The following is a 24,054-nucleotide window of genomic DNA, read 5'->3' as shown; positions in this document are numbered from 1 at the left end:
CAGAGGACAGCAACCGGAGTGCCCAGCCCGAGACCTGCTTGTGCTCTTTTAGGAGGGAACAGGGACCTGGGCCGGGCCTCGATCCGTGCGGCAGAGAGCGGGGTAGGTGGATGGGGAGATGCAGGGTGGGATGGGCCTCCCTTCGGCCAGACCACGTCACCCAGCAGTGCTGCAAGCGGTGTCTGCCCACGCAGGGGGATATCCTGCCATGCCGGGTCCGAGAGAGCTCTTTGGGGGTGGGGGCTGCAGGGGGAGGGGGAGGACGTGCTTTCCCCTCCACTCCCAAAGTGTCCTACTGAGCGGCAGCCCCTCTGCTTCCTCCCGCAAGTCATGGCTCGCGGTGGGGGATTAATGGCCCCGTTCACTTCTGTGGAGGAGAGGAGGCAGCCCTGCAATGGGCCCCGCAGGGCTTTCGGGGGGCCCGCCTCGGCCTGGGGAGGTGCCGCCTCCGCCCCGGCTGCCTCTGATCAGGCGGAAGCCGTGTTGGTCGGCACGGACGCGCCCCCGGCTGCCGGTGTGCCGTCCGGCTGTGCCCTCCGCAGCCACGCCAGATAACGACGTGAAAAGGCAGCATCCCACCCGGAGTCTGCATGCGCGCGCGCGCGTGTGAATGTGTGCACGCGTGTATGAGCAAGAGAGCGGGGCGGGCAGAAGCAGAAGGCTGTTCTCGGAGCCCCGCGCGGCTGCTGGGCTGCACGCGGGAACGGGGCAGGGCAGCGAGCTGCAAGGGCTCCACCGGCCGCACTTCGGCCTGGCCGCAGCTGCGCATCGAGAGCTGCCGGGTGGGGGCGGGGCCCGGGCCGGAGCCGCCTAGGGGCGGGGCCAGTGACGTCAAGGGGGAGGGCGCTCTGTTCACGGGGTGCGGACGCGACAGGGAGCAGGTAGAGAGAACTTGTGCCCCTCCCCCCGCGGCCTTTTGCCCCCCCCCCCGCGCCTGGCTCCAGAGGAGGGGGAGCCCCAAATCTGTCGGGGCGCCCCCCAACACCCCCTTTTGCAAGGCGCCCCTCCCCACACCCGCAGGGGGTCTCTTTGCCCCTTAGGACCCCCCCTCGGCTGCGAGACGAAGGGGGGCTGAACTCCTGCCTCTGCGCCAGGGAGCCCGCTGCCCAGGGGGAGGCGCGTTTGCCCAGGGTGTGCGTGTGGCGAGCATTCACACGAACACGTGTTTCCGTAGGGACTGCCGCTTCCGCGGCTGAGTGTGGGGGCGCTTGGACCCCCTCTCCCTGGGAGAAGGAGGGAGGCAGCCCTAAAGCCTACCTGGCCAGGTGTGCGCGCTCGCGCACGTGTCTGCCCCCCCCCCGGCCCCCCCGGTCAGCTGAAGGCTCTGCTACTGTTGTCGTCTTTCGCAGCACCCCGCCCCCCCCCCCCATGGCGGGCGAGGGAGACCCCCCCAGCCGCATGCAGATGGCCAAAGGCGCCTGCTGTGTAAGTAGCTGCGATAGGGGGGCTCTTCCCCCTGCACACACACCCGTCCCCTTTATGGGGGGCACCTGGGGTCAGCAGGGGCTTGTTTGCTCAACCAGGCTGGGGTGTGTGTGGATAATGAAGCTGCAAACAGGATGATGCCCCTCCCCTGTTCTCTGCTGGCACCGGCTGCCCCCCACCCACGGCCTGGCGCTGCCCCACTCCCCCCCCCCACAGGTCCTGCTGCTGTCGCTGCTGATGCTGCCGCTGCTCCGGACGGCCTCCCAGCGCTTCTCCTCCATGGCGGCCACAGAAGGGCCCTACGTGGCCGGCACCCTCTCGGCCGCCTTCGTCACTTGCCCCAACCAGACCGTCGCCAGGGAGATTGCCAGGTGGGGCAGAGGGAAGGAGGGAAGGGCAGGGAGTGGGGGCAGGGGGTCCGGGGCTCTTCGCAGGGTGCTGAGGGGTCTCTGCCTGTCTGCCCTGCAGAGCGGTGGTGGAGAAGCGGCTGGCGGCCTGCGTGAATATCGTTCCCCAGATCACCTCCATGTGAGTGCTGTCCCTCAGCTCCGGCAGTGGGCGGGCAGGAGGGTGACGTCTCAGGCATGGGCCGCCCCATGCCCAGTATGGGGCGGCCAGAACTGGGCATGTTTAGCTTGGAGAAGAGAAGATGGAGGGGAGACATGAGAGCACTCTTCAAATACTTAAAAGGTTGTCACACAGAGGAGGGCCAGGATCTCATCTCGATCCTCCCAGAGTGCAGGACACGGAATAACGGGCTCAAGTTACAGGAAGCCAGATTCCGGCTGGACATCAGGAAAAACTTCCTGACTGTTAGAGCAGTGCGACGGTGGAATCAGTGACCTGGGGAGGTTGTGGGCTCTCCCACACTAGAGGCCTTCAAGAGGCAGCTGGACAACCATCTGTCAGGGATGCTTTAGGGTGGATTCCTGCATTGAGCAGGGGGTTGGACTCGATGGCCTTGTGGGCCCCTTCCAACTCTACTATTCTATGATTCTATGATAAGTCCCAGAGAAGCTGCTGCCCTGGGGTCAACTTCTGGGGCGGTTGGTCTGGAGATGTCAACGTCTGGGATTGGGGAACAACCCCCCTCCCCAAGAACCGCGTTAGTTTCCCACCCCCCTACCCCCATTGAACAATTTTGGATTATGAAATATTTTATTTGAATGTTGAGCCACATTTTCTTTGATTTGGAATCCATCCTGCACAGCTGTTATACGTTGCTACCTGGCCTTTATGCTCCCTTTGACACACACACACACCCCTAGCCCCAAACTATTTCTAAAAACGAAGTCATGGGAAGACTTAGGACTAGAGATGTAAAAATTCAGTAAACTCTGAAGACATGGGGATTAAAAAAGAAAGAACGAATCCTGTCTGCACGTTTTGCAGCAGTTATTTCATTCCTGATGAACTTCATTGCTCTACCGTGCAGCCCAATATCCGTCTCTCTACTCAGAAGTAACTCCCACGGAGTTAACTGTTGCTTCCTCGCAGGCATCGGCTTGCAGCCCTTCAGTGTCTTCTACTGGCAGACCTTGAGGGGCCCAAGCCTGCGTTGGACTAGAGTCATAACATGTGAAGAAATTGGCCGTTCCTGAGTTTTGTTTTCGGGAGTCCCCTGTGTTTCTGGGCTTTGCTCTGGTGAGATGCGCCAGCAGTCAACAAGGATCGTTCTGAAACCCACATGTGGGAGCAAACACAGGTTATCCCACTGCTGACACCACATAGAATCATAGAATAGTCGAGTTGGAAGGGGCCTATGAGGCCATGGAGTCCAACCCCTTGCTCAAGGCAGGAATCCACCCTAAAGCATCCCTGACAAATGGTTGTCCAGCTGCCTCTTGAAGGCCTCTAGTGTGGGAGAGCCCACAACCTCCCCAGGTAACTGATTCCATTGTCGTACTGCTCTAACAGTCAGGAAGTTTTTCCTGATGTCCAGCTGGCATCTGGCTTCCTTTAACTTGAGCCCGTCATGTGGCAGAACAAGGCGTGGGTTAGCCCACCTACGTTTCTTTTTATGAAAAACAAACTAACTTCGTGATCTGTGTCTGTGGGACTCGCTGTTTTAGTTTTCAATCAAATTCCCACTTTGGCCTCACCGTTAGGGAACGCTGCCTCAACTGTACAACGTCTTACATTCTTGGTTGCTCTTCCCTCAGGCCATGTTCCCCACACACTCCACCCCAACCAGTTCCTCAGGACCGGGGAGCAGGCACTGTGCACCCCTCGCCCTGCTCCTCCGTCCCGAGCTCTTCTGGCTTTCCAGGGCAGGACCTACTCTCCGGCTTTAAAACGGTTTATAACCGCTAGTGACCACGGTTGGGGCTCAGGACACACCCGCTGGAGGCCGCTTCCAAAGCCCACCCACCCACCTCTTGCTTGGTGTAGATCTGGCCTAGGATTCAGATGTTTCTGGAACTACTTGTAGGAAGTTCCCAGAATGTGTTTGCGGATAAAATTACCATGTTGGGGGTCTTAAATTTAAAGGTGTGGTTTATTCAGACAATAACTACAAACTTACTGAGTTTGCTGTTACATGTTTTTGATTTCAACGGTAATTTTACGGCCGAACCAAGCTGTGCGTAATACCCTCTCTAAAGGCTGTGTGTGTGTGGATTGCACATTTTCCCTTTCCCCCCTTCCCAAATTTTTGGGGAATGAGGAACGGGAACATTTTCCCTTCAGAATTTCCGGAAACCTCCCACCTCCAGCTGGGCCTGGCTGGGGCCAGAGCCCACGCGCACGCACACACATCCCATCTGAACCTGGGTCCAGGCTGTTGATGGCAGGATGCCCCAGCCTGGTGCACGCCAGCCCAGCATGCTGGGGGTTGTAGTCCAAGACAGCTGGAGGGCCCTTTGCCCCACAGCCTCCCTCCCGTGTCGTCTCTTGCAGCTACGAGTGGAAAGGCAAGGTGGAGGAAGACTCCGAGGTGCTGCTGGTGAGCCTGGGCTGCCTGTGGGGGAGGGTCTTGGAGAGCCCCCTCCTCTCTCCCCACCCACCCCCACCCCTTTGCAAGCCTGCCTTGCCGGTCCTGCGTCTGGGGAGCGGGCAGCAGAGACAACCAGTTTCCGTAGTGAAGGGGGTGTTGGGGGGGGGCCTTTGCACCCCTTCTCAAGATGGGGGAAACGGAGGCCCTGGCTTTTGGGGAGGGGGCTGAAGGAAGGGGGCAGGTGAAGGCCTGGCAGAGGGAAGCCCAGGCTTGTGCAGGCAGGTGAGCCTCATCCTCCACCCTTTTAAGGGAAGGAGGCCGGCCGGCCGGCCCAGGGGCGTGCTGGGAGCTGTAGTTTGGCTCCTCTTCCGTGGCTTATCCTTAGGCCACTCATGGCTTCCCCCCTCCCACTTTGGGTAGCCTCCAACTAAGCAGTCCCTTGTGGGGGGGGTGGGGGGGGACACACACAGGGCTGAGGTCATTGCAGGGGACGACAAGACGACATAATTGCAGAGGTGGGATATAAAAATAACGTGTGACAAGTGAACGGGGCTCTTCCTCCCGCAGATGATCAAAACGCGCAGCTCCCGGGTCTCCGCGCTGGCCGACTTTGTCCGGTGAGTCCTGGCAGGATGGGGCTGAGGGGAGCGGGGGCACCTTGTGGGGAGGGAGAGCGGGGGTGTCCCTTCTGCCAGAGCCGAGCCTTCTGTTCCCCCCTCCCTTTGGCTTGCAGGTCCGTGCACCCCTACGAAGTGGCCGAGGTGATCGCCGTCCCGATCCAGGAGGGGAACCCCCCGTACCTGAAGTGGGTCGCAGAGAACGTGCCCCCCGAGTAGGAGCCAAGAAGAATGGGTGGGCGGGTGGGGGGGAGGTAGGGGGTCCGCCATGTTGTAGCAGCAATAAAGTCCCCCTGGGCACAAGGGGGAGATCAAGGCAATAGACTTTGGCCTGGCTTTTCTTCCTGTGCTGAGAGGGGGGGGGGGTGCGGGGCAGACCCAGCCTGTGGGGTGGGGGGCTGGACCCCCAGGCACCCCTTCCAGGGAGTGCCCCGTCTTTTCTCGCAATGCACTCCGGTTCCTAAGTGAGAGGCACACGCGGTGGATCACTGGAAACCAGATCCGTTGGGCCCTGACTGTCCGGAGCTCACATCTGGGGGGCCACGCAAGACAGGGCCCCACCCAGGTTGTAGGGGAAGGGGGGGCCGGGGGGGCGGAACCCTGCCGCCCCAGGAAGCATCTGCAGGCGACTCGGTGTAGACCAGAAGCTCTTTATTTAGGCGCTTTGTACAGAGTCAGTTTAGCAGCGGCAGCAGCGGCGGCCCACGACACGCGGAAGCGGCGATGCAGGCGTGGGGGGGGCGGCTGGGAATTGGGGGGCAGCCCCCCTGCCCTAAAGGGAAGCAGTGCCCTCTTCCACTCTCAGCAGGCCTCCTTAAATAAAACCTTTACTAACAACAGTAAAAAAATAAGCAGAAATAAAACTCTCGTGATGCGAGGAGGAAGCGGCGGTGGCGGCAGGAGGGAAGACGTGGGGTCCTGCCGCCCCCTCCCCTCAGGCTCCCCTTCCTGTCCCGGAAAGGAACGGCACAGTCCTCCTCCTCCTCCTCCTCCTCCAGGGGGCCGCTGGGGCCGCTGCAGGGAAGGCCCTCCGCCCCACGGCGCGTCTCTCTCCTTCGCCAGGCAGAGGCCGGCCTCTTCTTCCTCTCCGCTGCCGGGCCAGAGCTGGGCTGGGAGTCCATCTTGTCCCCAGGGGATTCCGGGAGCACCGAGGAGGGGGCTAGAACATGCCTCCCCCGTCCCACTCCACCAGGTACTGGACGGTGCCGTCGGTGGTGGCGCGCCGGGCCAGGATGCGCACCGCCTCGCCCCGCGCCAGCCGCCCCATGGCCCCGAAGTAGCTGCTGCTGCTGCTGCTGCTGCCGGGGGCACTGGGGGGTGCGCAGAGGGTCGAGGGGGCGGGGGCCGCAGGCTGGGCCGGGCGCTTGGCGGCGGGGGCCGGGCGGGGCAGGAAGGGGGCTGGGCGCTCGGGGCTCTCGCACTCCGTGGAGGTGGCGGCAGCTGTGTCGTAAGCATCGAGGGAGGGGCCGCTGCTTGTGCTGCAAAGGAGAGGGAGGTCAGCTGGCAGCACAACCCCCAGAGCACCGCTCAGAGGAGACAGGCCAGGTGGGCGCTGGGAGGACTGCACACCCCCGTCCCCCCGCCCGCCCGCCAGTTTGGGGAAGGGCCCTTCCCAGCCCAACAGGACCCCCTCTGGGCCACAGAGCCCAGACCTCTCCTAAGCCTGGGTGCCCGGAGAGCCTCCCCCTGCTCTCCCCCAATCCTCCCAGGCTCCCACGCTCCTCTCTGGAACAGAGGCCCCCCTGCAGAGGTCCGGGACCCCTCCCCTCCCGCTCACCTCAAGGTCCCTGCGGTGTTGGCCGAGGGATGGAAGGAGGCGAACATCCGGATGGGGGCGCTGCGGGGAGAGAGGCAGGCGGTCAGCGGGGAGCGTGGCTGGGCCGCCCCCCGCCTCCGCCCCCTGCCCAGAGGGGCCCTGGGGGCGCCCTCACCTGTCCTGGCAGCGGGCGTCGGTGCGGCGGAAGTTGTAGTTGCTGGAGGAGCCGCCGTAGCCGCCGTAGCTCTGGTTAGCGCTGACTGGGATCCGCACCACCTCCTGGCAGGGGACAGAGGCAGCTTCAGGGGCGGCGTCCCCCTGCCCCACGAGCCTTGGGGCCCAGAGCCGCCTGCTCAAGGGACTGCCATCTCAGCGGGGGGGGGGTGCGGTGCCCCCCCATGCCCCCCCCGGCCCAGCGTCCGCCCGCCCGCCCGTTACCTGAGTGAGGGCTCTCTCCAGCCGCTCCCTCGCCTGGGCGCTGCGCTGCTCCGCAGTCCGGGCGGCCGCTTCCGCCCCGCCCGGGCGCCGCTTGGCCCCCCTGCGCTCCGGCCCCTTCCCACGCCTGCCCTGCCCTGAAAGGAAGCTGTAAGAGACCCTCCTTATCTGCACAGCACGGAGGGGGTGCTGACGAGGCGGAGCGGGGCAGTGCAGCTGCGCCAGAGCCGGGGGCGGGGGGGTCTGTGCGTGCTCTGCAGCCTCCAGTCAGGCCGGCCCCGCTCCCCCCTCCTCCCCGGGAGACCTAGGGAGGGAAAGGGAGACGCGCCTCACCTGCTTTCCAAGATGAGGGGGGGCTTGCCGTCCCCGGAGCCGCCCGCGATCTGGGGCGCTGGTGGCGGGACGCGCAGGTGCAGCCCAAAGAGGCCTTTCCGCTTCTTGATCTCCTTGCCGGAGATGAATCTGCAGGGACAGAGGGAGGAGCGTCACCCCAAAGGAAGGGCGGCCCACCGGGGACGTCCTTCGCACGCTTCACACATTTTCATGGAAGAGGAGGCGGAGGGAGGCGGGTGGGCGGGAGAGCAAGGCCTCCCACCAGCCCCGCTGGAAGGAGGACTTCCGCCCCTCTCCCCTCCTCATCCCTCTTTCCTTGCATGTCGTGTCTTTTCAGGTGCTCAGTCTGTGGGCAGGGCCTGCGTTTGACTGATGATCTGTGAGCCACTCTGGGCTTCATGAAAACACTTCAAAAGAAGGAAGGCCATAACCCGTGGCTCGGCGGCCCGAGGGCTCCGGCTACTCCCCGGAGACTCAGAGGCCGGGGGCTTCTCTCCGCCAGGGGCTGGGGAACCCGAGGCATTGGTGGGCTCCGGTGGGGGCCCTGGAGGGGAGGCTGGGTCGAGCGCAGCCCACCTGGACTGTTCTCCAGCCCTCCGGGCAAAACCCCGTTTGGGAAGGAAGGAGCAGCAAGCTGGGAGTGGGAGGGAGCCAGGCCTACCTGTCCTTGTGGCCGGTCAGGGCACTCAAGAGCTGACTGTACCGCTCCCCTTTGGGCGTGTCCGAGAGCTGCAGGGGCCAATGAGAAGAGAGGGGAAGAGTCAGCAAGGGGAACGCCCCCCCCCGCCCAACTTTTCTCTGACCCCTTCACGCCCACCCCACCCCACCCCACCCCGGCCTGGTTCCTCCACCACCAACACCCCCGGGTTCCCTGTGGGCACCAGGGGGGATTCTGCCTGCCAGAAGGGAGCACACAGACCCCAGGATAGGGAGGAAAGAGCAAGCAGAGATGCCCCCCCACACACCCTGGACCACCACCCCTCACCCCCCCCCCGCCACCGCTGCGCCCTCACCTCCCCCGGGAGGAGGCTGTCCCAGTTCTCGCTGGCGAAGGGCAGGATCTCCCTCTCAAAGTCGAAATACTTCTTCTTGCAGCAGATGCTGAGGTGGTAGAGGATGAGGTGGGCCACGTCCACCCTGCAAAGAGAAGGGGGCCCCACGTGTGAGCAGCTTCCGTGGCTGGAGTCCTTCCAGCCCCACGGGGCCAAACGCGGGCTGGAAGGAAGCCCCCCTCCCTCTGGGCAGCCCTTGCGAAGGCCGGTCTCCCTCTCGTGGACGGCTGCCCTCTTCTGCCACCGAGCTTCTAGTTGAGCCACCGGAAGCAGCAGCAGCAGCAGTGGCCACCGGCGAGCTCAGAGTCCCCTTCTGTGCCACTTCATGCCGGCTCGCAAAGGGGCCCTCCGGGCGTGTGGGGCAGCGTTCCGGCTGGGCACACGCAGCCGCCCAGCACACCTGGAGGTTGGGCAAGGCCGGCCCGGAAGAACCCGGCGCTGCAGGAGTGGAAACGCTCTTGCTAAATGTTCTCCCTCCCGTGGGTCTGTGGAACTGCCTGCTGGAGGCCAACCCGCCACGCGTGTGACGCTGCCCACGAAAGCTGCTGCCGGAATAAGTGCGCCAGCCCTCAAGGGGCTGCCAGAGACCCTTGGCGGCGTTTGCTGCAACAGGCTGACGCGGCGGCTGTCACCCCTCTGGGAATCAGGGCCGCTATGCACTTGGAGGAGGAGGAGGAGGAAGGAGGAGGAGGAGGAATTTTAAACGTTGCTCCCTGATTTCAATGGGCCAAAGGGAGGCGGGAAGTCTTTGCTCCTGCAGCCTGTGGAACTCCCCACCACAAACCATAGCAATGGCCACCTGGAAGAAGTCGTGGCGATTAGGACTCTGGGGGCCACCAGCTAGGCCTTTCCATGTCCTTCGGAGTGAAGGATGCCAGGGGAGGGCTACCGCTTCCGTGCTCTGCTAGCCACCCTCGGGCACAGGCCCTCACCCAGCACGGCAACCCGGGAGTGGGTTTGTTACCAAGGATGGAAGCCGGGGGGGGGGGGGAGGGGGCTCCCCTCCCCTCCCCTCCAGGACGGCAGACCAGTCCAAAGCCATCCGTCTCGCCTTGGGGAGGGAGATCCAGAGGTGTGGGGCCACCCCTGAGAAAGGCTGGTCCCTCGTGGCTCTTGCGGGTAGCCCAGAGGGTGGGGTGGGGGCCCCCTCCGACACTTAAGCCCTGAGCTCGAGCTGGCTCAGACTCCAGCCATTTGTGGCCCTCAAGGCCGAGGCCAGCACCTTCCTGACTGTTAGAGCAGTACGACAATGGAACCAGTGACCTAGGGAGGTTGTGGGCTCTCCCACACCAGAGGCCTTCAAGAGGCAGCTGGACAAGCATCTGTCAGGGATGCTTTAGGGTGGATTCCTGCATTGAGCAGGGGGTTGGACTCGATGGCCTCAAGAGGCCCTTCCAACTCTGCTGTTCTATGATTCTACCTTGAATTCACCCCGGAAACAGACCGGCAGCCGGTGCGGCTGCTGCCGAGAGCCGAGGGCCTCGCTCCGGCGTGCGTGTGGGCATGGGGCCCGCCATACTCACCATCTCAGGGGGAGACGCCGGACGCTCTCGGGGCCTCCTGTGCACACGCAGCATTCGAACACGTAGAACCTGCCGCAGGGGAACCACGCGGTGGGTCAGTGGTGCAGCAGGGCTCCCTGCCCGCCCGCCCGCCCGCCCACCCACCCTGGCGCCCTTCCAGCCAAGGGGCCTCACCTGTCCCCATAGAGTAGGGGCTTGCTCAGGCACTGGGTGCAAGCCTCATGGAACCACTGGGCACAGCGGCGGCACTGCAGCATCTTCAGGTTCCACCTGGGGCCGGAGGAAGGCAGGGGGACGTCAGCAGAGCCCTGGGGCTGGATCAGGCCAGAGAGTCCACCTCGCCCAGCACTCCGCTCCCACAGGGGCCAACCAGCCGTCAGCCAGGGACGCCCAGAGCAGGATGCAAGTGGAACAGCCCCCTCCCACTGCCCATGTTCCCCAGCCACCGGTGCACACAGGCTTACTGCCTCGGATCCTGGAGGCGGCACTTAGCCATCAGGGCTAGTAGCCATGGATCACCTCCTCCTCCAGGAATTTATCCAGCTCCCTTTCAGATCCATCCAAATTGGTGGCCATCCCCACATCTTGTGGCAGTGAGTTCCAGAGTTTGACTGTGCAGGGAGGGAAAAGGGGAGTCCGGGCCGGAGGAATTCTGGTGCTGAATCCGGCCAAAGTGGGCCTGATCCTCCAGCGCTCTGCTCACACGGTGGCCCACCAGCTGCCCCGACGGGAAGCCCAGCAGCAGGACCGGAGCGCCCTGGGACCTGCCTGCCCCCCACGATCCAGGGCTGCCTGCAGGGCGCGGCCCGCCCCACCCCCCGCCCCACCCCGCCCGGAGGCGCACACTCACTCGCCGGGGCCTCCGCAGTAGCAGTAGCATTGCTGCCGGTTGGTGAGGTGCTCAGCGTCCCAGTCCAGCGCCTTCAGCTGGTACGGCAGCACCAGCTTCATGCCCAGCATGGCTTTGGCGTAGGGGCCCTTCTTGAGGGCACCCCCCCGCTGCGCAGAGAGGGAGAGGAGGAGGCAGGCGTCAGGCCCAGGGGCAGGCAGGGAGGCAGGCGGGGGGGGGGGGGTCCACCCACACCTGATCCATGCAGTGGCATGCTGAAAGCCCAGGCAGGCTCTCACCAGGCTGATCCTGGGGGGCGGGGCAGAGAGGGAGGGCAAGCCTCATGTGGGGGAGAGGACCGGAGGAGGGGCTTTCCCTCAAGGGCGAGACCCCCTGAGCCCCTCTGCAATGGGGCAGGGAGGCCCAAGCACCATGGGCCAGGAGCAGCCGGCAAGGGTCAAAGGGCCCTGGGAGTTCCTGGGGAGGGGAGGGGGTGCGACCTAGGGGCCCCTCACCTTGGTGGCCACCGCGAAGACACACTGCCGGCACATCCAGGCGCTGTCGCCGAGCACTCTGGGAAGGTGGCATTCCTGGTGGTAGGCTGCAGGGAGGACGAGGCGGCAGGAGAGTCAGTGGGGTGGGAGGGTGGGGGTGGGGGTGTCTCCCCCCTCCTCTCCCCTCCCCACTCACCATGGCTGCATTTCTCACACCTCACCAGCCGGTTGTCCGGGCTCACGGCCTCCGAGTGGCACACGCAGCAGGAACGCTCCTCTCCAGGCACAGCCGCTGCGGAGGCAGGGAAATGGGCCGGAGCTGCCCCCTCAGTGCCCCCCACGTGTCCCTCCCCCCTGACACCGGAGTAGCCCAGTCATTACTTGGGCAGCACAGCCACCGCCGCCACGTCCTCTTGCACGGGGCCTGGCTCAGGCGGAAGGAGCTGGCAAGGGGGGCAAGGGGGGAGGCACTCTGCCCCCATTGCCCCCCCTTAACACCAGGGGGCCCAGTTCAAAGGGGGTCATTTGCCCAGATTAAGAGGGAGGGGAGCTCCGTGGGGCCTAGCGTCCAGGCTGTTCAGCAGAGGGGCACTGGGGTGGGCGCTTGGGGGTCCTGGCCGCTCACCTGGGTTGATGTCCTTCCAGAGCACCAGGAACTGAGAGTCGTCCTCAAACTGCACCAGGCAGACCTGCCGGAGGGGGTCCACCTGCACAAGCGGAGGGGGGGTGAGAGGACGAGCCTGCAGGGAGCGGAGCGGCCGGGGTGGGGTGGGGTGGGGTGGGGGGGAGGAGGAAGAGGGGGACACCGACCTTCTTGATGGTGCCCAAGTAGAGAAGTCCGTCGGTCCAGCGCGCCAAGACATCCTGGCCCTCCCAGAATCGGGGCCAGCCGGGGGCAGGGGCTGCGGTGCTGCCGCTGCTGGAGCCGGCAGGGGCCCCCAAGGAGGCGGCGGTGGAGGAGGAGGAAGAGGAGGAGGCCCCGGCCGGGCGCTTCCAGGGGCCGGAGGTCAGGCGGGCGCTGGTCCGTGTCACCCGGGCGGCAGCGGCAGCGGCAGAGGGGTGGGCGGGGGGCTCACTCGCCATCACATCGCGCCCTCCTGGCATGTGGGGAGAGAAGCACTGGGCGTCATCCCCAGCAGAGGGAGGAGGCTGCCCCCAGCCGCCCCAGGCCCCCCATAAGCTCCGGCGCCCCTCTCCGGGCCTCCCTCCCTCCCTTGCCAGAGGACCCAGGAGTCCTGCGCCTCACCTGTGGCAGAGCAGCCCCGACCCCTGCCGGGCATCCAGCCCCCTCCTTCCCTCCCTGCCTGCCCAGCCCCGGCAGAGGACGGATCCTGCTCGAGCATGTTGTGATGGAGGTGGGGGGGACTATGCGGGGGGGGGGAGGCGCCCCCTTGACTGCAGGGGAAGGACGGGGTCTGGGCCCCCCTCCCCTCCGCCCCCTCCCTTACCCGCTCCTGGCGCTGGCTGGCTGCGGGAGGGGGGGTCTCCCCGGCGGGGGGAGGGGAGGGGGACGGGGGGGGTCCTCAGAGGCGAGAGAGCGGGACCCTCTGCGGCTCCATCGCAAGCGGAGCCCAAGTGACGCAGCAGCCGGAGTGGGGGGCTGCGAGGGGGGATGCGGAGGGACGCCGGCCACGGGCGCCCCCCTGGCGCCCCCCCACCCCGCCTGCCCCCGCTGGGGGAGACCGGCAGAGCCCCGGGGGCAGGAGGGGAGGGGGCCGCGTCCTCCCCCTCCCCAAAAGCCCTGCACGGAGAGGCTTGGGGCGGGGGGGGGCCGCGGCAGCACCTGTGGTGGCTCTGGGCCCCTCCCCCCTTCACCCACCTGCTGGGATCTGCTGGGCTGCGCTGACACCCCCCACTCCCACCCCACCCCACCCCGCGACCCACGGCTCCCCCCCCCCCCGCCCGCAGCGCCCTTAAGCGACCTTCATCGGCACTGATGCAAACCCCCCTCCAGGGATGGATGGATGGAAGGAAGGAAAGAAGGAAGGAAGGAAGGGAGCCCCCCACCCTACCCCACCCCGTCCCCCACCCCTATCCAGGCTCTGCCCCCTGCCTGCCCCCTTCCTAGGTGGAGGACTCCCCCCCGCCGCCCCCAACCCCCCATCCAAAGGCCAGGAAGTGGGGTGGGAGTGGGGGTGGGGGCCACCAATCCCTGCCTGCATCGGCCGCCCCCTCCTCAGTCCAGACTCGACCCCCTCCCATTTCCTCCTGACCCCAAAGGCCACAGCAGGGGCGGCGGCGGCAGCAGCCCCCTGCCCCCCCCCCCGCCCAACCCCAAAGGCCCACCCAGGTTGCAGGATGGGTTAGGGTGAGCGTTCAACAGGTGAAGCCCGAAGGCGGTGGAAAGGAGGCTGCACCTGTGGAATGCCTACCTGGGGCCCGACCTGTGGAATAGCTGCCTGGGGGGGGCGGAGGGGGGCGTGACGTGTTTCGCCCCGCCCCTCCGACAGGCCCCGCCCCTCCCAGCCTGCCTTCGCGCGGCGCTGCGGCCGTTGCCAGGCTGTGGGCGGGGCTGCCCTCAAGGTGCGCGCGCACGCTCGCCCGACCACGCCCCTCCCTGCGGAGCACGCGCGGCCGCGCCAGGCCGCCTTCGTGCGATGGGCGGAAGAGCGAAGGGGCGGAGCGGCGGCGCGCCAGGCAGAGAGCGGATTGGCCGGCTTCCTCCGTGGGGGCGGAGACCGCTGCCCATTGGCCGAGGCTCGCCTTCGTGGGGGCCGCTGCGGCTGTTCTTCGCGGGGGCCGACGGGAGGCCCGTTTGAATCGCGAGGACGTTGCCGGAGGGCGCGCGCGCACCCAGAGAGAGAGAGAGAGAGAGAGATCGGCACAAGGGGAGGTTGCGTCCTCTGGGCATGGGCAGAGTTCTTTCCGTCGCCCCACTCGACTGACGGTCAGGAGCCTCTTGGGATGGCGGAGGGGGGGAGGGAGAAGGCTTCTCCCATGGCCCATGTGCCACCTCTAGGATCCGAGGCAGTGGCTGGGGAACATGGGCGAGGGGGTGCTGCTGCCCCCCCTCCCCACGTGTGACGAGGTGGGCGCTGGTGGCCCTGATCCAGCCTCAGGGGTCTCCTCGTGACGTCCTCATCTCCCCCCCCTAATCCTGGTACCCCCAGGTGGGTCGGAGCACAACTCCCACGTGGTCGGGGGATGATGGGAGCTGCAGTCCCAACACGACCGCGGGGGGGGGGGAGAGGCACGCACCCCACACACGCAGCGCCCTCCAGAGAGAGAGAAAGAGGGGGAGGTATGGGGATCCCCTCCCCCCTCCTCGTCTCCCCCCGCCCGTCTCGTGTGCACAAACCCTCCCTGCGAGGCAGGCCAGATCCAGGGGGGGGAAGAGGAGCGTCTTGCAGCCGGCCCAGGGCCTCCCAGCTGGTGGGGTGGGGTGGGGGGGTCGCCAAGTGGGGGGGAGGGGGACACACTGACCTTCTTGATGGTGCCCAATTAGAGAAGTCCATCGTGCCAAGACATCCTGGCCCTCCCAGAATCAGGGCGGCTGGGCCACCGTGCGGCTTCCAGGGGCCAGAGGTCAGGCGGGTGCTGGTCCCTGTCACCTGGAAAGCAAAATTGGCAGGGAGAGGGGCTCCCCTCCCCAACACCCTGAGAGGGGTGGCTGTCCTGCGAGGCAGAAGGGAGCGTGACCCAGGCTTCGCCCCCCCCCCTCAACCTGCCCCGCAGTCAGAGCCGGCTCCGTCCGTCCGTGGGGCTCCACAGGCAGTGGTCTGGTTCGCCAGAAGGCATCTCCCTGCCCCAGACTTGGGCTTGCCCCGATCCCCCCACCGGGACAGGCCTCCCTTCACACGTCTCTCCTTTCTCTCCTGGCCAGGTTGCGGAAGTGCTGCTGGGGCCCCTGCCAAGGCTCCGTCCGCGGACGATGGCCTGCCCGCTCCCAGTGAGTAGGCTGTGCAGAAGGCTGCGATGGTGGGGGAGGGGTTGGCATCCGCCTCTGACTAATGCTCCAAGGCCAGGGGAGCCAGGTGGCACCGGGGTGTGCGTGTGTCTGCTGCATGAGCCCAGAAAAACCCCTCTTCACGCATGCACACACACAAACACCCCACACGCAGACATATCACACCTGTTTCCACCTCCAGCTGCCCCTGGCAGAGCAGAAGATGAACACGGACCGGGAAGGGCCGTCCCTGCTGAAAGCGGCTTCCCGGCTCCCTGTGCCCAGCCTGCGGCTCAAGCGGCCAGCCACCGACGAGAACGCACCCCCAAAGGAGCAGGTAGGACCTGATCCGGGGCTTCCTCCGCGGGGTGCCCCTCCTTCGCGGTTCGGTACCCGTCTCAGGCGCGCTGGGCACACCAAGGGGAGTAAAAAATAGCCAAAGGCAAGGGCAGAACCAAGGAATCTTCTACAATAATATTATTAGTAAAAAGTTTATTAAAGTGCCAGGTGCCTACGCGTTTCGAACGCAGTTGCGTTCTTCCTCAGGGCTTTATAACGTTAGTGTAGTTATCTGCAGAAACTGCTAGGCTGAGGAAGAACGCACTGCATTCGAAACGCGTAGGCACTTGGCACTTTAATAAACTTTTTGCTAATAATATTATTGTAGAAGATTACTCGGTTCCGCCCTTGCCTTTGGCCATGGTTTATTCCCCTGTGGGGTTTTGCTTATTTGGGCACCCCAAGGGGCAGGTGCGCTGGACACGGGGCCTGGATTGCGTGTCAGGGCGGCCCACTGTGGCTTAACTTACTGGCACGTTGCGCCGGGTGTCCGCAGGCGCCGTCTTTCCACGGGGGCTGGCTTGCCCTGGGCGCTTTACGTTGTGCCAGCCCAGGCAGCAGGGAGCATTTGTTTATTTATTGCGTTTATATGCCGCCTCGTAGCCAAAGCTCTCTGGGCGGCTTACAAAATATTTGAAGGCCGGGTTCTGACAACCCTGAAACAAGTCCTAAGCAAAACCAAGCCTTAACCAAGCCTAAAACAAGCAGGAGTGGTGCCTACAGCCCTCGCCCCCCCCCCTCAGAGCCATGAAGGCCAGGCAAGGAGCTCCTCTGGCTCACCCCCCCCCCCCCCAAATGACTGTAATCGCAGGTGGCTGCTCACTCCCCCTTCTTTCTCCCCAGAAACGTGCCCGGGGGGGCCCTCCCCCCACCAAGAGGGGCGCCATGACGGTGGCCACGTCCCACCCCAGAGCCCCTCCCGTGGTCTCTGCTGCACACCGAGGCCACCGGTCGTCAGGTAAGTAGGAGCCGTGAGGGCTGGGGGACTGGGTGGGCCGCCTTCCGCCTCGGCTGAGACCGCTTTCTCCACAGGCCGGCGCCGGTCCTCCTCCCGGGCAGCAGCGACGGCTTCTACTACAGGTAGCGACTCGATGGGCTGAGCCAGGAGGGGTGGGGGAGTGAAGGTGGGGGAGGCCGGTCTGCTGGGATCTCACGTCTTCTTTTGCTTTGCTCCTCCTTCCTCAGCGGTGATCCGTCGGCCGGTGCCCGCAGCACCCTCCAAGCCCGGTAAGGCCCCGAGGAGGGCGGGCTCCCCGCAGGCCTTCCCGGGGCTCCCTCCTGCTCACGGCCTCCTTCCTTCCTCTGCCCACAGCCTCTGCTCCTGCTGCCGGGGGCAGAGCGGAGAGCAAGCGAGCCCCCTGGGACCTGAAGGGGCAGAACAGTGACCTCCGGGCCCGAGTGAGCGCCTACAAGGAGAAGGCCCAGGGCCTGGCCGGGGAGAACGAGGCCCTGAAGCAGCAGCTGGGCGGCCTGCAAGTGGAGCTGGGGCAGGCCACGGCCCAGAACCGGGAGCTGAGCGGCCGGGCCAGGCGAGTAGTGGAGCTGGGGGGCGGGGGGGCAGGCAGCAGGCGCTCCGGGGCGGCCGGATCTGACCCTGGCCCACTCTCCTCAGGGTGCTGGCTTCGGAGCTGCAGCTGTGCCAAGGCCAGGCCAGAGACAGCCTCCAGCGAGTGTCGTTGCTCCAGGCCAAAGAGCGGCAGCTGGAGGAGGACCTCCAGAGCCGGAGTCACACCGTCAGGGAGCTGCAGGGGGTCAACCGGGAGCTGGAGGAGGGCAACCGGGGCCTGGCCGCCCGGCTGGAGGCTCAAGAGGTGAGCAGGAGATGGGGCCGGGGGCCGCCCAGGGAAGTGCCCGGAGGGGGCAATTCCGCACTCCGGCTCAACGGCCACGGGGGGGTGGGGGTGGGGGGGGAGGAAACGCTGCCCTGGAATGGGTTGAGGCCGGCCCCCTCTGAGCTCTGGGGGAGGCAGGAGCCGGGAGGGCGCTCTGCTTCCAGGCCCTGCGGAGTCGGGGCGGGCGCTCTGCTGCTATTGCTGCCCCGCCTCTCCCAAAAGAAGCAGGCTTGGCGTCGCCCGTCCAGGAAGGCTGTGTTTTGGAGCAGTGGCTCTTCTGCCCGTTTCCCTGAGAACCTTAGAAAGCAATTGCGGGTTTTTTTAAAAAAAGTTCCATGAATAGCGATATGCTTTAGGGTGGATTCCTGCATTGAGCAGGGGGCTGGACTCGATGGCCTTGTAGGCCCCTCCCAACTCTGCTATTCCATGGTTCTATAATACAGCAATAAAGACAACCCAAAGGTTTATTTCTGCGGCCAGGTATAGTTAAAGGCTGCATTTCAATTCCTGAAAGCCAGATTTATATCATGCTGAACAGATTCCAAAACGGTAAACAATGAAAAATAAAAAAGAACATTAAGAGGGCTTTTTTGTATATGCAATGCCAATAAAACCATCGCTGGTCAATCAAGGAAGGCTGAAATGACGCAGCGCCTGATCTCCAGGGGCAGGGAGTCCCTCAGATCGGGGGCCACCGCAGGGTAGTCTCTTCTCCTGGGTGACTCCAGCCGGACCATAGGTGGTGCCTGAGTGTCCCGGGGGCGCTTCGCAGTTGCCACTGATGGTGGGCATGTGATGGCGCCCTGCGCAGAACTGGGGGGATCCAGCCCTCCTCCTGAGCCTTCCCAGGCAGCTCTTCACATGGTCAGGCTGCCCTGTGGCCCCTTTGCACGAGGCGGGGGGGGGGCTGTTGTGGAGCGGAGCCCTCCTGCCAGCGCGGTGGCCGCTTCTGGAGTGCCCAAGCCGGCGGGGCTTCTGCTGGGAGTGGGGCGCTTTGGGCGGCCCCCTGTGCCGTCGCCTGCGTCTCTCCGGGCCCTGACCAGCTCTGCACGCCCGCTCCGTTGCAGGCTGTGCTGCGCCAGGTGGAGGAGAGCCTGGCCGAGCAGAGCCGGGAGAAGGAGGCGCTGCAGGCCCGGCTGGCCGAGCTGGAGCAGAAGCTGCACGAGTCCGAGATGGAACGCCGGCAGCTGCACAACACCGTCCAGGAGCTGAAGGTGCGCCGGGGGTGGGGCCGCCGGGGAGGGCCGGTGGGGGGCGCCTGCCCCTGAGGGGCTCCGGCTGACGGGGGGTGTGGGTCCCTCTCCGCTCTTCCAGGGCAACATCCGCGTCTTCTGCCGCGTCCGGCCCCTGCTGACCACCGAGCGAGAGGCCCAGAAGGGCACAGGCCACCTGAGCTTCCCGGACGAAGACAACAAGAGCCTCGTGCTCTCCAGAGCGGAAGACGTAAGGCAGCCGGCCCTGGGTGCGGGGGCGGGGGTGGGGGTGGGTGGGGGTGTTTCCCAGCATGCTTTGCCTTGTGGGCTGAAACGAGTGTCGCGGACACGAGCGAGCGACAGGCTGGGGCCCCGGCCTTTGGCTGCCGCGGGCTCGTTGGGTGTCTGGCTGGGCTCCTGCCGAGGGGGTGGGCTTGAGAGGTCTTGCCGCCCACTCCTCTGGAAAGCTGCCGCGGTCGCAGCCACCCCTCTCCTGAATCGGGAACTGGGGGGGGGGGCGTGGAGCCCCCGAGGGCTGGAGTCCCGCCTTGAGGATGACGGCGCCCCCTTGCTCCTCCCCACAGTCCCACGTGGGCCGCGAGCGTAAGGACGACGTCAGCTACGAGTTCCACTTCGACCGGGTCTTCCCACCCTCCAGCTCCCAGGGAGACGTCTTTGAGGAGATCTCTCTGCTCATCCAGGTAGGGGGCTGGGGGGGGGGCTGCTGGGGGCGGTCATGGGGGGGCACCTCGGTGGGGCGTTTGCTCAACGGCCTCCTCTCCCTTCACCCCAGTCTGCCTTGGACGGCTACCACGTCTGCATCTTTGCCTACGGGCAGACGGGCAGCGGCAAGACGTACACCATGGAGGGCCCCGACCCCCTGAGCCCCGACACAGCCGGCATGATCCCCCGGGCCGTGCAGCAGGTCTTCCAGGCCTCCCGCAGGATGGAAGACAAGGGCTGGCAGGTGAGCGGGCTTCACGGGGGGGGGGGGTAGGGGGGGCGGGACCCAGCCCTCAGCCCTCAGCCCTAGCCCTATGTGTTCCTCCGAAGCGCTCCAGCTGGGGGACGGTGCCTGCCGGCAGAAGGGCCTGCGTGGGCCAGTTTGAGCCAGTCACCCCTTCTCCGGGGGCAGTGGTGTGTGTGGAGTGTCTGTGGCTCTCCTTGGCAGGCCGGGGGGGTGGAGAGTCCCCCTTGGGAGGAGCAGATAGCTGGTGCTGCGGGCGGAAGACGGCAGGGCCTCCTTCGCCTGGGCCCCCCCGCCAGACGGGTGCCCCCCCCTTGTCCCCCGCCCGCTGCAACCTGCCTCTCCTTTCACCATCTCCTCCCCCCCCCCCCCACCGCCACCCTCAGTATCAGTTCACTGCCAACTTCCTGGAGATCTACAACGAGTCGCTGCGGGACCTGCTGGTGTTGCGGCCCGAGCAGAACTCCGAGCTGGAGATCCGGAGGGTGAGCCAGCACACGGAGGAGCTCCACGTGCCCAACCTGTGCTACGTCTCCGTTGCCTCGGAGCAGGAGGTGAGGCGCTCTGCGCACGTGGGCTGGGCTGGGGGACGAGGCTCCGGTCTGCCCCCAGCGAGATCCGGCGGAAGGGGGGGTGTCTGCTGCCGGCCCCTCAGGAAGACAGACGCTGGGGGCTCCTCCTGGGTCCTGCAGCCTGATGGGGGCTTGTGATACCTGTGGCGTGGAGCCTGGGCCGGCAGTGACCGAACAAGAATGAGATCTCGGGGTGCTGCTGCTGGGAGAGGTGGATGGAAACGGCCACCCAGCGTGCGGCCGCTGTAAAGAAGGCAAAAGGACGGACTTCTTCAGACGGCGCAGAGTTACACTGTGGAACTCATTACCGCAAGATGCAGTGATGGCCACCCATTTGGATGGCTTTAAAAAGGGGGGGTTGGATCAATTCCTGGAGGCGAAGGCCATCCATAGCTACGAGCCCTGATGGGTGTGTGCTGCCCCCAGTATTCGAAGCAGTAAGCCTCTGTGCGCCCCAGTTGCTGGGGAACATGGGTGGGAGGGTGCTGCTGCTCCTTGCCCTGCTCTGTTGGCCCCTGATGGGCTCGGACGTGCTGGGGAGGGAGCTGGTCACGGGGCCCTCTGGCAGGCTGGGCCTCCGGAGGTTCAAGCCACGCCCCCCGGCAGTTTGGGGTGGTTCCCTGCAGGCAGAGGTGGCGCCTGGCCTCCCTCTCTATCTGCCCCCACCCCCCTGCTGCCCCCGGCTCAGCATCTAGCAGTGGGGGGGGTCACTGAAGGGGGGGAGGGAGGGCTTCATTTGGAGTCTGCCCCAGGCAGGTGGCCTCAGAACTCCCCTCGGGCTCTGTGGCTCCGGGCCGCCCCCGTCGGTCCACCGGGCCGTGCTCAGCGTGTGCCTTGTGCTGACCCCCCCTCCTTCCCCCGCCCAGGTGCTGAAGCTGCTGCAGACAGCCAGAGCCCACCGCTCGGTGGCCAGGACCAGCCTGAACGAGCGCTCCTCCCGCAGCCACAGCCTCTTCCAACTGCGCATCGAGGGCCGGAACGGGCGCAGGGAGCTGCGCACCTCCTGTGAGTGGGGGCGGAGGGGCCCCCGGGAGACCAACCCTGCTCCATCTCTCCCTCCCCCCCTCCCTGGAGCACACATTTCCTCCAGGCGGATCCTGCCTGGGGAAGCCCAGCAGCCTGAAGGAGGGGGGTTCCTGCCTTGTTCTCATCCTCCCTCTCCCCCCCCCCCACCTGCAGCCGTGCTGAGCTTGGTGGACCTGGCAGGCAGCGAGCGCCTGGACAAGTCCCTGTCGAAGGGGGATCGCCTCCGGGAGACCCAGGCCATCAACAGCAGCCTCTCCAACCTGGGCCTGGTCATCATGGCCCTCAGCAACAAGGTACGCGGGAGCCGGGGGTGGGGTGGGGCTGAGGGGGCATGCTCTCCCCCCAGGGAGGGGTCACCCTCTGGGGCTGGGGGGAGTCATAAGAACATCAGAAGAGCCCTGAGGCTGGATCAGACCAAGGGTCATAGAATCATAGAATAGCAGAGTTGGAAGGGGCCTACAAGGCCATCGAGTCCAACCCCCTGCTCAATGCAGGAATCCACCCTAAAGCATCCCTTACAGGTGGTTGTCCAGCTGCCTCTTGAAGGCCTCTAGTGTGGGAGAGCCCACAACCTCCCTAGGTAGCTGATTCCACCGTCGCAGTGCTGTAACAGTCAGGAAGTTTTTCCTGATGTCCAGCCGGAATCTGGCTTCCTGTAACTTGAGCCCGTTATTCCGTGTCCTGCACTCTGGGAGGATCGAGAAGAGATCCTGGCCCTCCTCTGTGTGACAACCTTTGAAGTCTTTGAAGAGTGCTATCATGTCTCCCCTTTTGATACGTTATCCTATCAAAAAATGAGATCAAATTAGTCTGAAAGGATTTGTTCCTGACAAATCCATGTTGGCTTCTAGTAATCACTGCATTGATTTCAAGGTGGACTGGGTCCATCCAGTCCAGCACTCTGTTCGCACAGGGGCCAACCAGCCATCGGCCAGGAACCAACAAGGTGGGACAGGGTGCAACAGCACCCTCCTGCCCATGTTCCCCAGCAACTGAACCCAATGGGTCTCTTCCCCCCTCCCCCGGTCAGGTTGGGCGCAGCAGCTGCGGGAGAGTCGGACGTCGGATCGCCCTGCCCTCCTCGCTGGCCGGCCTTTGGCGAGCGGCTCCCCCTCCCTCACAGGCTGGTTGTGGAGATGGCAGCAGCAGGAGTGCGCGTGCGGCCCTCTTCTGAGCCCTCCCTGGCACATGCCGCGCGGGCAGAGGGCTCTGCCTGTTCTCCTTTCCCCGCGCGTGAGAACACCGCAACCGATTCGCACGGCATGTTCGCGGAGGGGAGTCTTCCGAGGGCGGGCCCCGTCCTTTCTCGGTCCCTTCCGCTGTTCTTGGGCCACGGTCCCGCCCGACTGGGTCGGGTGTCCCTGGGGCTGAGCGCTGTCTCCTGTGCCCTTTTCCTTGCAGGAGGCCCACATCCCCTACCGCAACAGCAAGCTGACCTACCTGCTCCAGAACTCCCTGGGCGGCAGCTCCAAGATGTGAGTTCATAGAATCATAGAATAGCAGAGTTGGAAGGGGCCTACAAGGCCATTGAGTCCAACTCCCTGCTCAAGGCAGGAATCCACCTTAAAGCATCCCTGACAGATGGTTGTCCAGCTGCCTCTTGAAGGCCTCTAATGTGGGAGAGTTGGCCGGTGGGGTGGGGTCTCCTTCTCCCCCCACCTGCTCCAGCTGCAACCCTGGAAGGCAGGGTCTCCCCCACCCCCCAACCAGCATTACGTGCCCCCCCCCTTGTCTTCCAGGCTCATGTTTGTGAACATCTCTCCCTTGGAGGAGAACTTCGGAGAATCCCTCAACTCCCTCCGCTTTGCTCGGAAAGTAAGTGTCTCTGGAAGGGAGGGAGGGGAGGGGCCCTCTGGCGTGGCTCTGGCTGCTCCTCCCTGCCTCTTTGGGGTGCTGCGCACCCCCTCACACCCCCCAGCCCACCTGTCTTGCCTTGCAGGTGAACGAATGTGTCATTGGCACTGCGTCCACCCACCGGAAGTGAGCAGGACCCGGGCACTTGCTGGCTGCTTGTGGAAGAGAGACGGCCTGTCTGTCATTTCTTGAACTCTCTTGTTACTGTTATTATTCTTGTTACTTTTATTACTTCTTATACGTTTTTTAATCATTGCATAATAAAGTTCTGATTTGCAACCAGACAGAAGGGCCTCTTCTGGCTCCCTGGCAGATCCGGCACCCCGTGATGATGGGCTCTGGGCCTCTGCCCTGCAGAGAGGGGAGGCTCCCACGGCCCACCCAGCTGCGCTCCTGGACGGGGTGGGTGGGTGGGGCTTGTCTGTGTGTGTTTGCGGGGTGGGTGGATGTTTTGTGGGCGGCTGGCTTGCACCCCCCTCCGTCTCCTGCAGGGGACGGAATATTTATTTATTTATTTTATTACATTTATATACCGCCCCCCAGCCGAAGCTCTCTGGGCGGTTTACAACATTTAAAAATAGTAGATGTTAAAAGGGACCAGAGCATGCACAGAGAGCTCCCCAGGGGCAGGCTGACCAGTCAGAGGTAAGAAAAAGGGGATAGGCACGGCTGCCTTGAATTTCTGGTCCCAATTGTCTCTTCTTTTTCTTCCTCTGAGCAGAAGTGAGAGCCGCCCCTGGAAGACAGTGAAGATTTTGGTACGGGTTTGGTGCCGTTCAAAGGCACTTTACAGCCCATGGGGGGATCTGGATGGAGAAGGGGGTTTCATCTTGGGGAGCGGCACCCTCCCCAGCTTCAGCCCTCCCCGAGGCTGTGGGAAGCCACACTCCTGGGCCACTACGGCCCCTCCCAATCCACACTGGGCCTGCAGCTGCCTGGGGATCTCCACAGGCCCCTCGCTGTGCCCTGGCCTCTCACGCCAACCT

General features: G+C 64.8%; 3 protein-coding genes across 6 annotated transcripts; 2 read left to right on the top strand and 1 right to left on the bottom strand.

Annotated features, from left to right (window-relative positions):
- Nucleotides 1-847: 847 nt before the first annotated feature.
- Nucleotides 848-5,233, top strand: CUTA (cutA divalent cation tolerance homolog). Of its 2 annotated transcripts, none has more exons than XM_063123564.1 (6): nucleotides 848-881; nucleotides 1,642-1,796; nucleotides 1,894-1,953; nucleotides 4,324-4,369; nucleotides 4,928-4,977; nucleotides 5,094-5,233. In XM_063123564.1, the coding sequence occupies exons 2-6, from the start codon at nucleotides 1,663-1,665 to the stop codon at nucleotides 5,194-5,196; spliced, it is 393 nt and encodes a 130-aa protein (XP_062979634.1). In that variant the 5' UTR covers nucleotides 848-881; nucleotides 1,642-1,662; the 3' UTR covers nucleotides 5,197-5,233. The 2 variants fall into 2 exon arrangements, with proteins under 2 accessions (XP_062979634.1, XP_062979633.1); XM_063123563.1 differs by lacking the exon at nucleotides 848-881 and adding an exon at nucleotides 1,324-1,425.
- A 378-nt stretch (nucleotides 5,234-5,611) lies between these two features.
- PHF1 (PHD finger protein 1) lies at nucleotides 5,612-13,792 on the bottom strand. Of its 3 annotated transcripts, none has more exons than XM_063123562.1 (15): nucleotides 13,757-13,792; nucleotides 12,210-12,496; nucleotides 12,025-12,106; nucleotides 11,596-11,691; nucleotides 11,421-11,506; nucleotides 10,927-11,075; nucleotides 10,251-10,346; nucleotides 10,077-10,145; nucleotides 8,515-8,638; nucleotides 8,163-8,230; nucleotides 7,502-7,630; nucleotides 7,172-7,316; nucleotides 6,909-7,012; nucleotides 6,755-6,814; nucleotides 5,612-6,455 (listed from the first exon to the last, which is right to left on the bottom strand). In XM_063123562.1, exons 2-15 carry the CDS (start codon nucleotides 12,480-12,482, stop codon nucleotides 6,137-6,139), a joined length of 1,800 nt encoding a protein of 599 aa, XP_062979632.1. In that variant the 5' UTR covers nucleotides 12,483-12,496; nucleotides 13,757-13,792; the 3' UTR covers nucleotides 5,612-6,136. The 3 variants fall into 3 exon arrangements, with proteins under 3 accessions (XP_062979632.1, XP_062979631.1, XP_062979630.1); XM_063123561.1 differs by lacking the exon at nucleotides 13,757-13,792 and adding an exon at nucleotides 12,848-12,876; XM_063123560.1 differs by lacking the exon at nucleotides 13,757-13,792 and adding an exon at nucleotides 12,646-12,692.
- Nucleotides 13,793-14,240: 448 nt separating this feature from the next.
- Nucleotides 14,241-23,236, top strand: KIFC1 (kinesin family member C1). The gene is made up of 18 exons (XM_063123559.1): nucleotides 14,241-14,286; nucleotides 15,223-15,288; nucleotides 15,488-15,622; nucleotides 16,468-16,582; nucleotides 16,657-16,704; nucleotides 16,810-16,851; nucleotides 16,937-17,153; nucleotides 17,237-17,435; nucleotides 18,524-18,670; nucleotides 18,771-18,899; nucleotides 19,234-19,350; nucleotides 19,443-19,616; nucleotides 20,003-20,170; nucleotides 21,055-21,193; nucleotides 21,368-21,507; nucleotides 22,616-22,689; nucleotides 22,954-23,029; nucleotides 23,154-23,236. The coding sequence occupies exons 2-18, from the start codon at nucleotides 15,271-15,273 to the stop codon at nucleotides 23,196-23,198; spliced, it is 1,983 nt and encodes a 660-aa protein (XP_062979629.1). The 5' UTR covers nucleotides 14,241-14,286; nucleotides 15,223-15,270; the 3' UTR covers nucleotides 23,199-23,236.
- The last annotated feature ends 818 nt before the right edge of the window (nucleotides 23,237-24,054 follow it).

Source organism: Elgaria multicarinata, chromosome 3 (genome assembly GCF_023053635.1).
Source record: "Elgaria multicarinata webbii isolate HBS135686 ecotype San Diego chromosome 3, rElgMul1.1.pri, whole genome shotgun sequence".
Taxonomy (NCBI): Eukaryota; Metazoa; Chordata; class Lepidosauria; order Squamata; family Anguidae; genus Elgaria; species Elgaria multicarinata.
This window is presented reverse-complemented; position numbering and strand designations above follow the sequence as displayed.

Coding starts and splice junctions, on each gene's coding strand:
- PHF1 (XM_063123560.1), bottom strand. CDS start 12,679: ATGCCCGGCAGGGGTCGGGGCTGCTCTGCCACAG. Junction 8,639..10,076: donor CGGCGTCTCCCCCTGAGATG/GTGAGTATGGCG, acceptor TTCTCTTTGCAG/GGTGGACGTGGCCCACCTCA. Junction 8,231..8,514: donor ACAGCCTCCTCCCGGGGGAG/GTGAGGGCGCAG, acceptor TGGCCCCTGCAG/CTCTCGGACACGCCCAAAGG.
- CUTA (XM_063123563.1), top strand. CDS start 1,369: ATGGCGGGCGAGGGAGACCCCCCCAGCCGCATGCAGATGGCCAAAGGC. Junction 1,797..1,893: donor GTCGCCAGGGAGATTGCCAG/GTGGGGCAGAGG, acceptor TCTGCCCTGCAG/AGCGGTGGTGGAGAAGCGGC. Junction 1,954..4,323: donor GTTCCCCAGATCACCTCCAT/GTGAGTGCTGTC, acceptor CGTCTCTTGCAG/CTACGAGTGGAAAGGCAAGG.
- KIFC1 (XM_063123559.1), top strand. Junction 16,705..16,809: donor AGCGACGGCTTCTACTACAG/GTAGCGACTCGA, acceptor CTCCTTCCTCAG/CGGTGATCCGTCGGCCGGTG. Junction 22,690..22,953: donor CTGGGCGGCAGCTCCAAGAT/GTGAGTTCATAG, acceptor CTTGTCTTCCAG/GCTCATGTTTGTGAACATCT.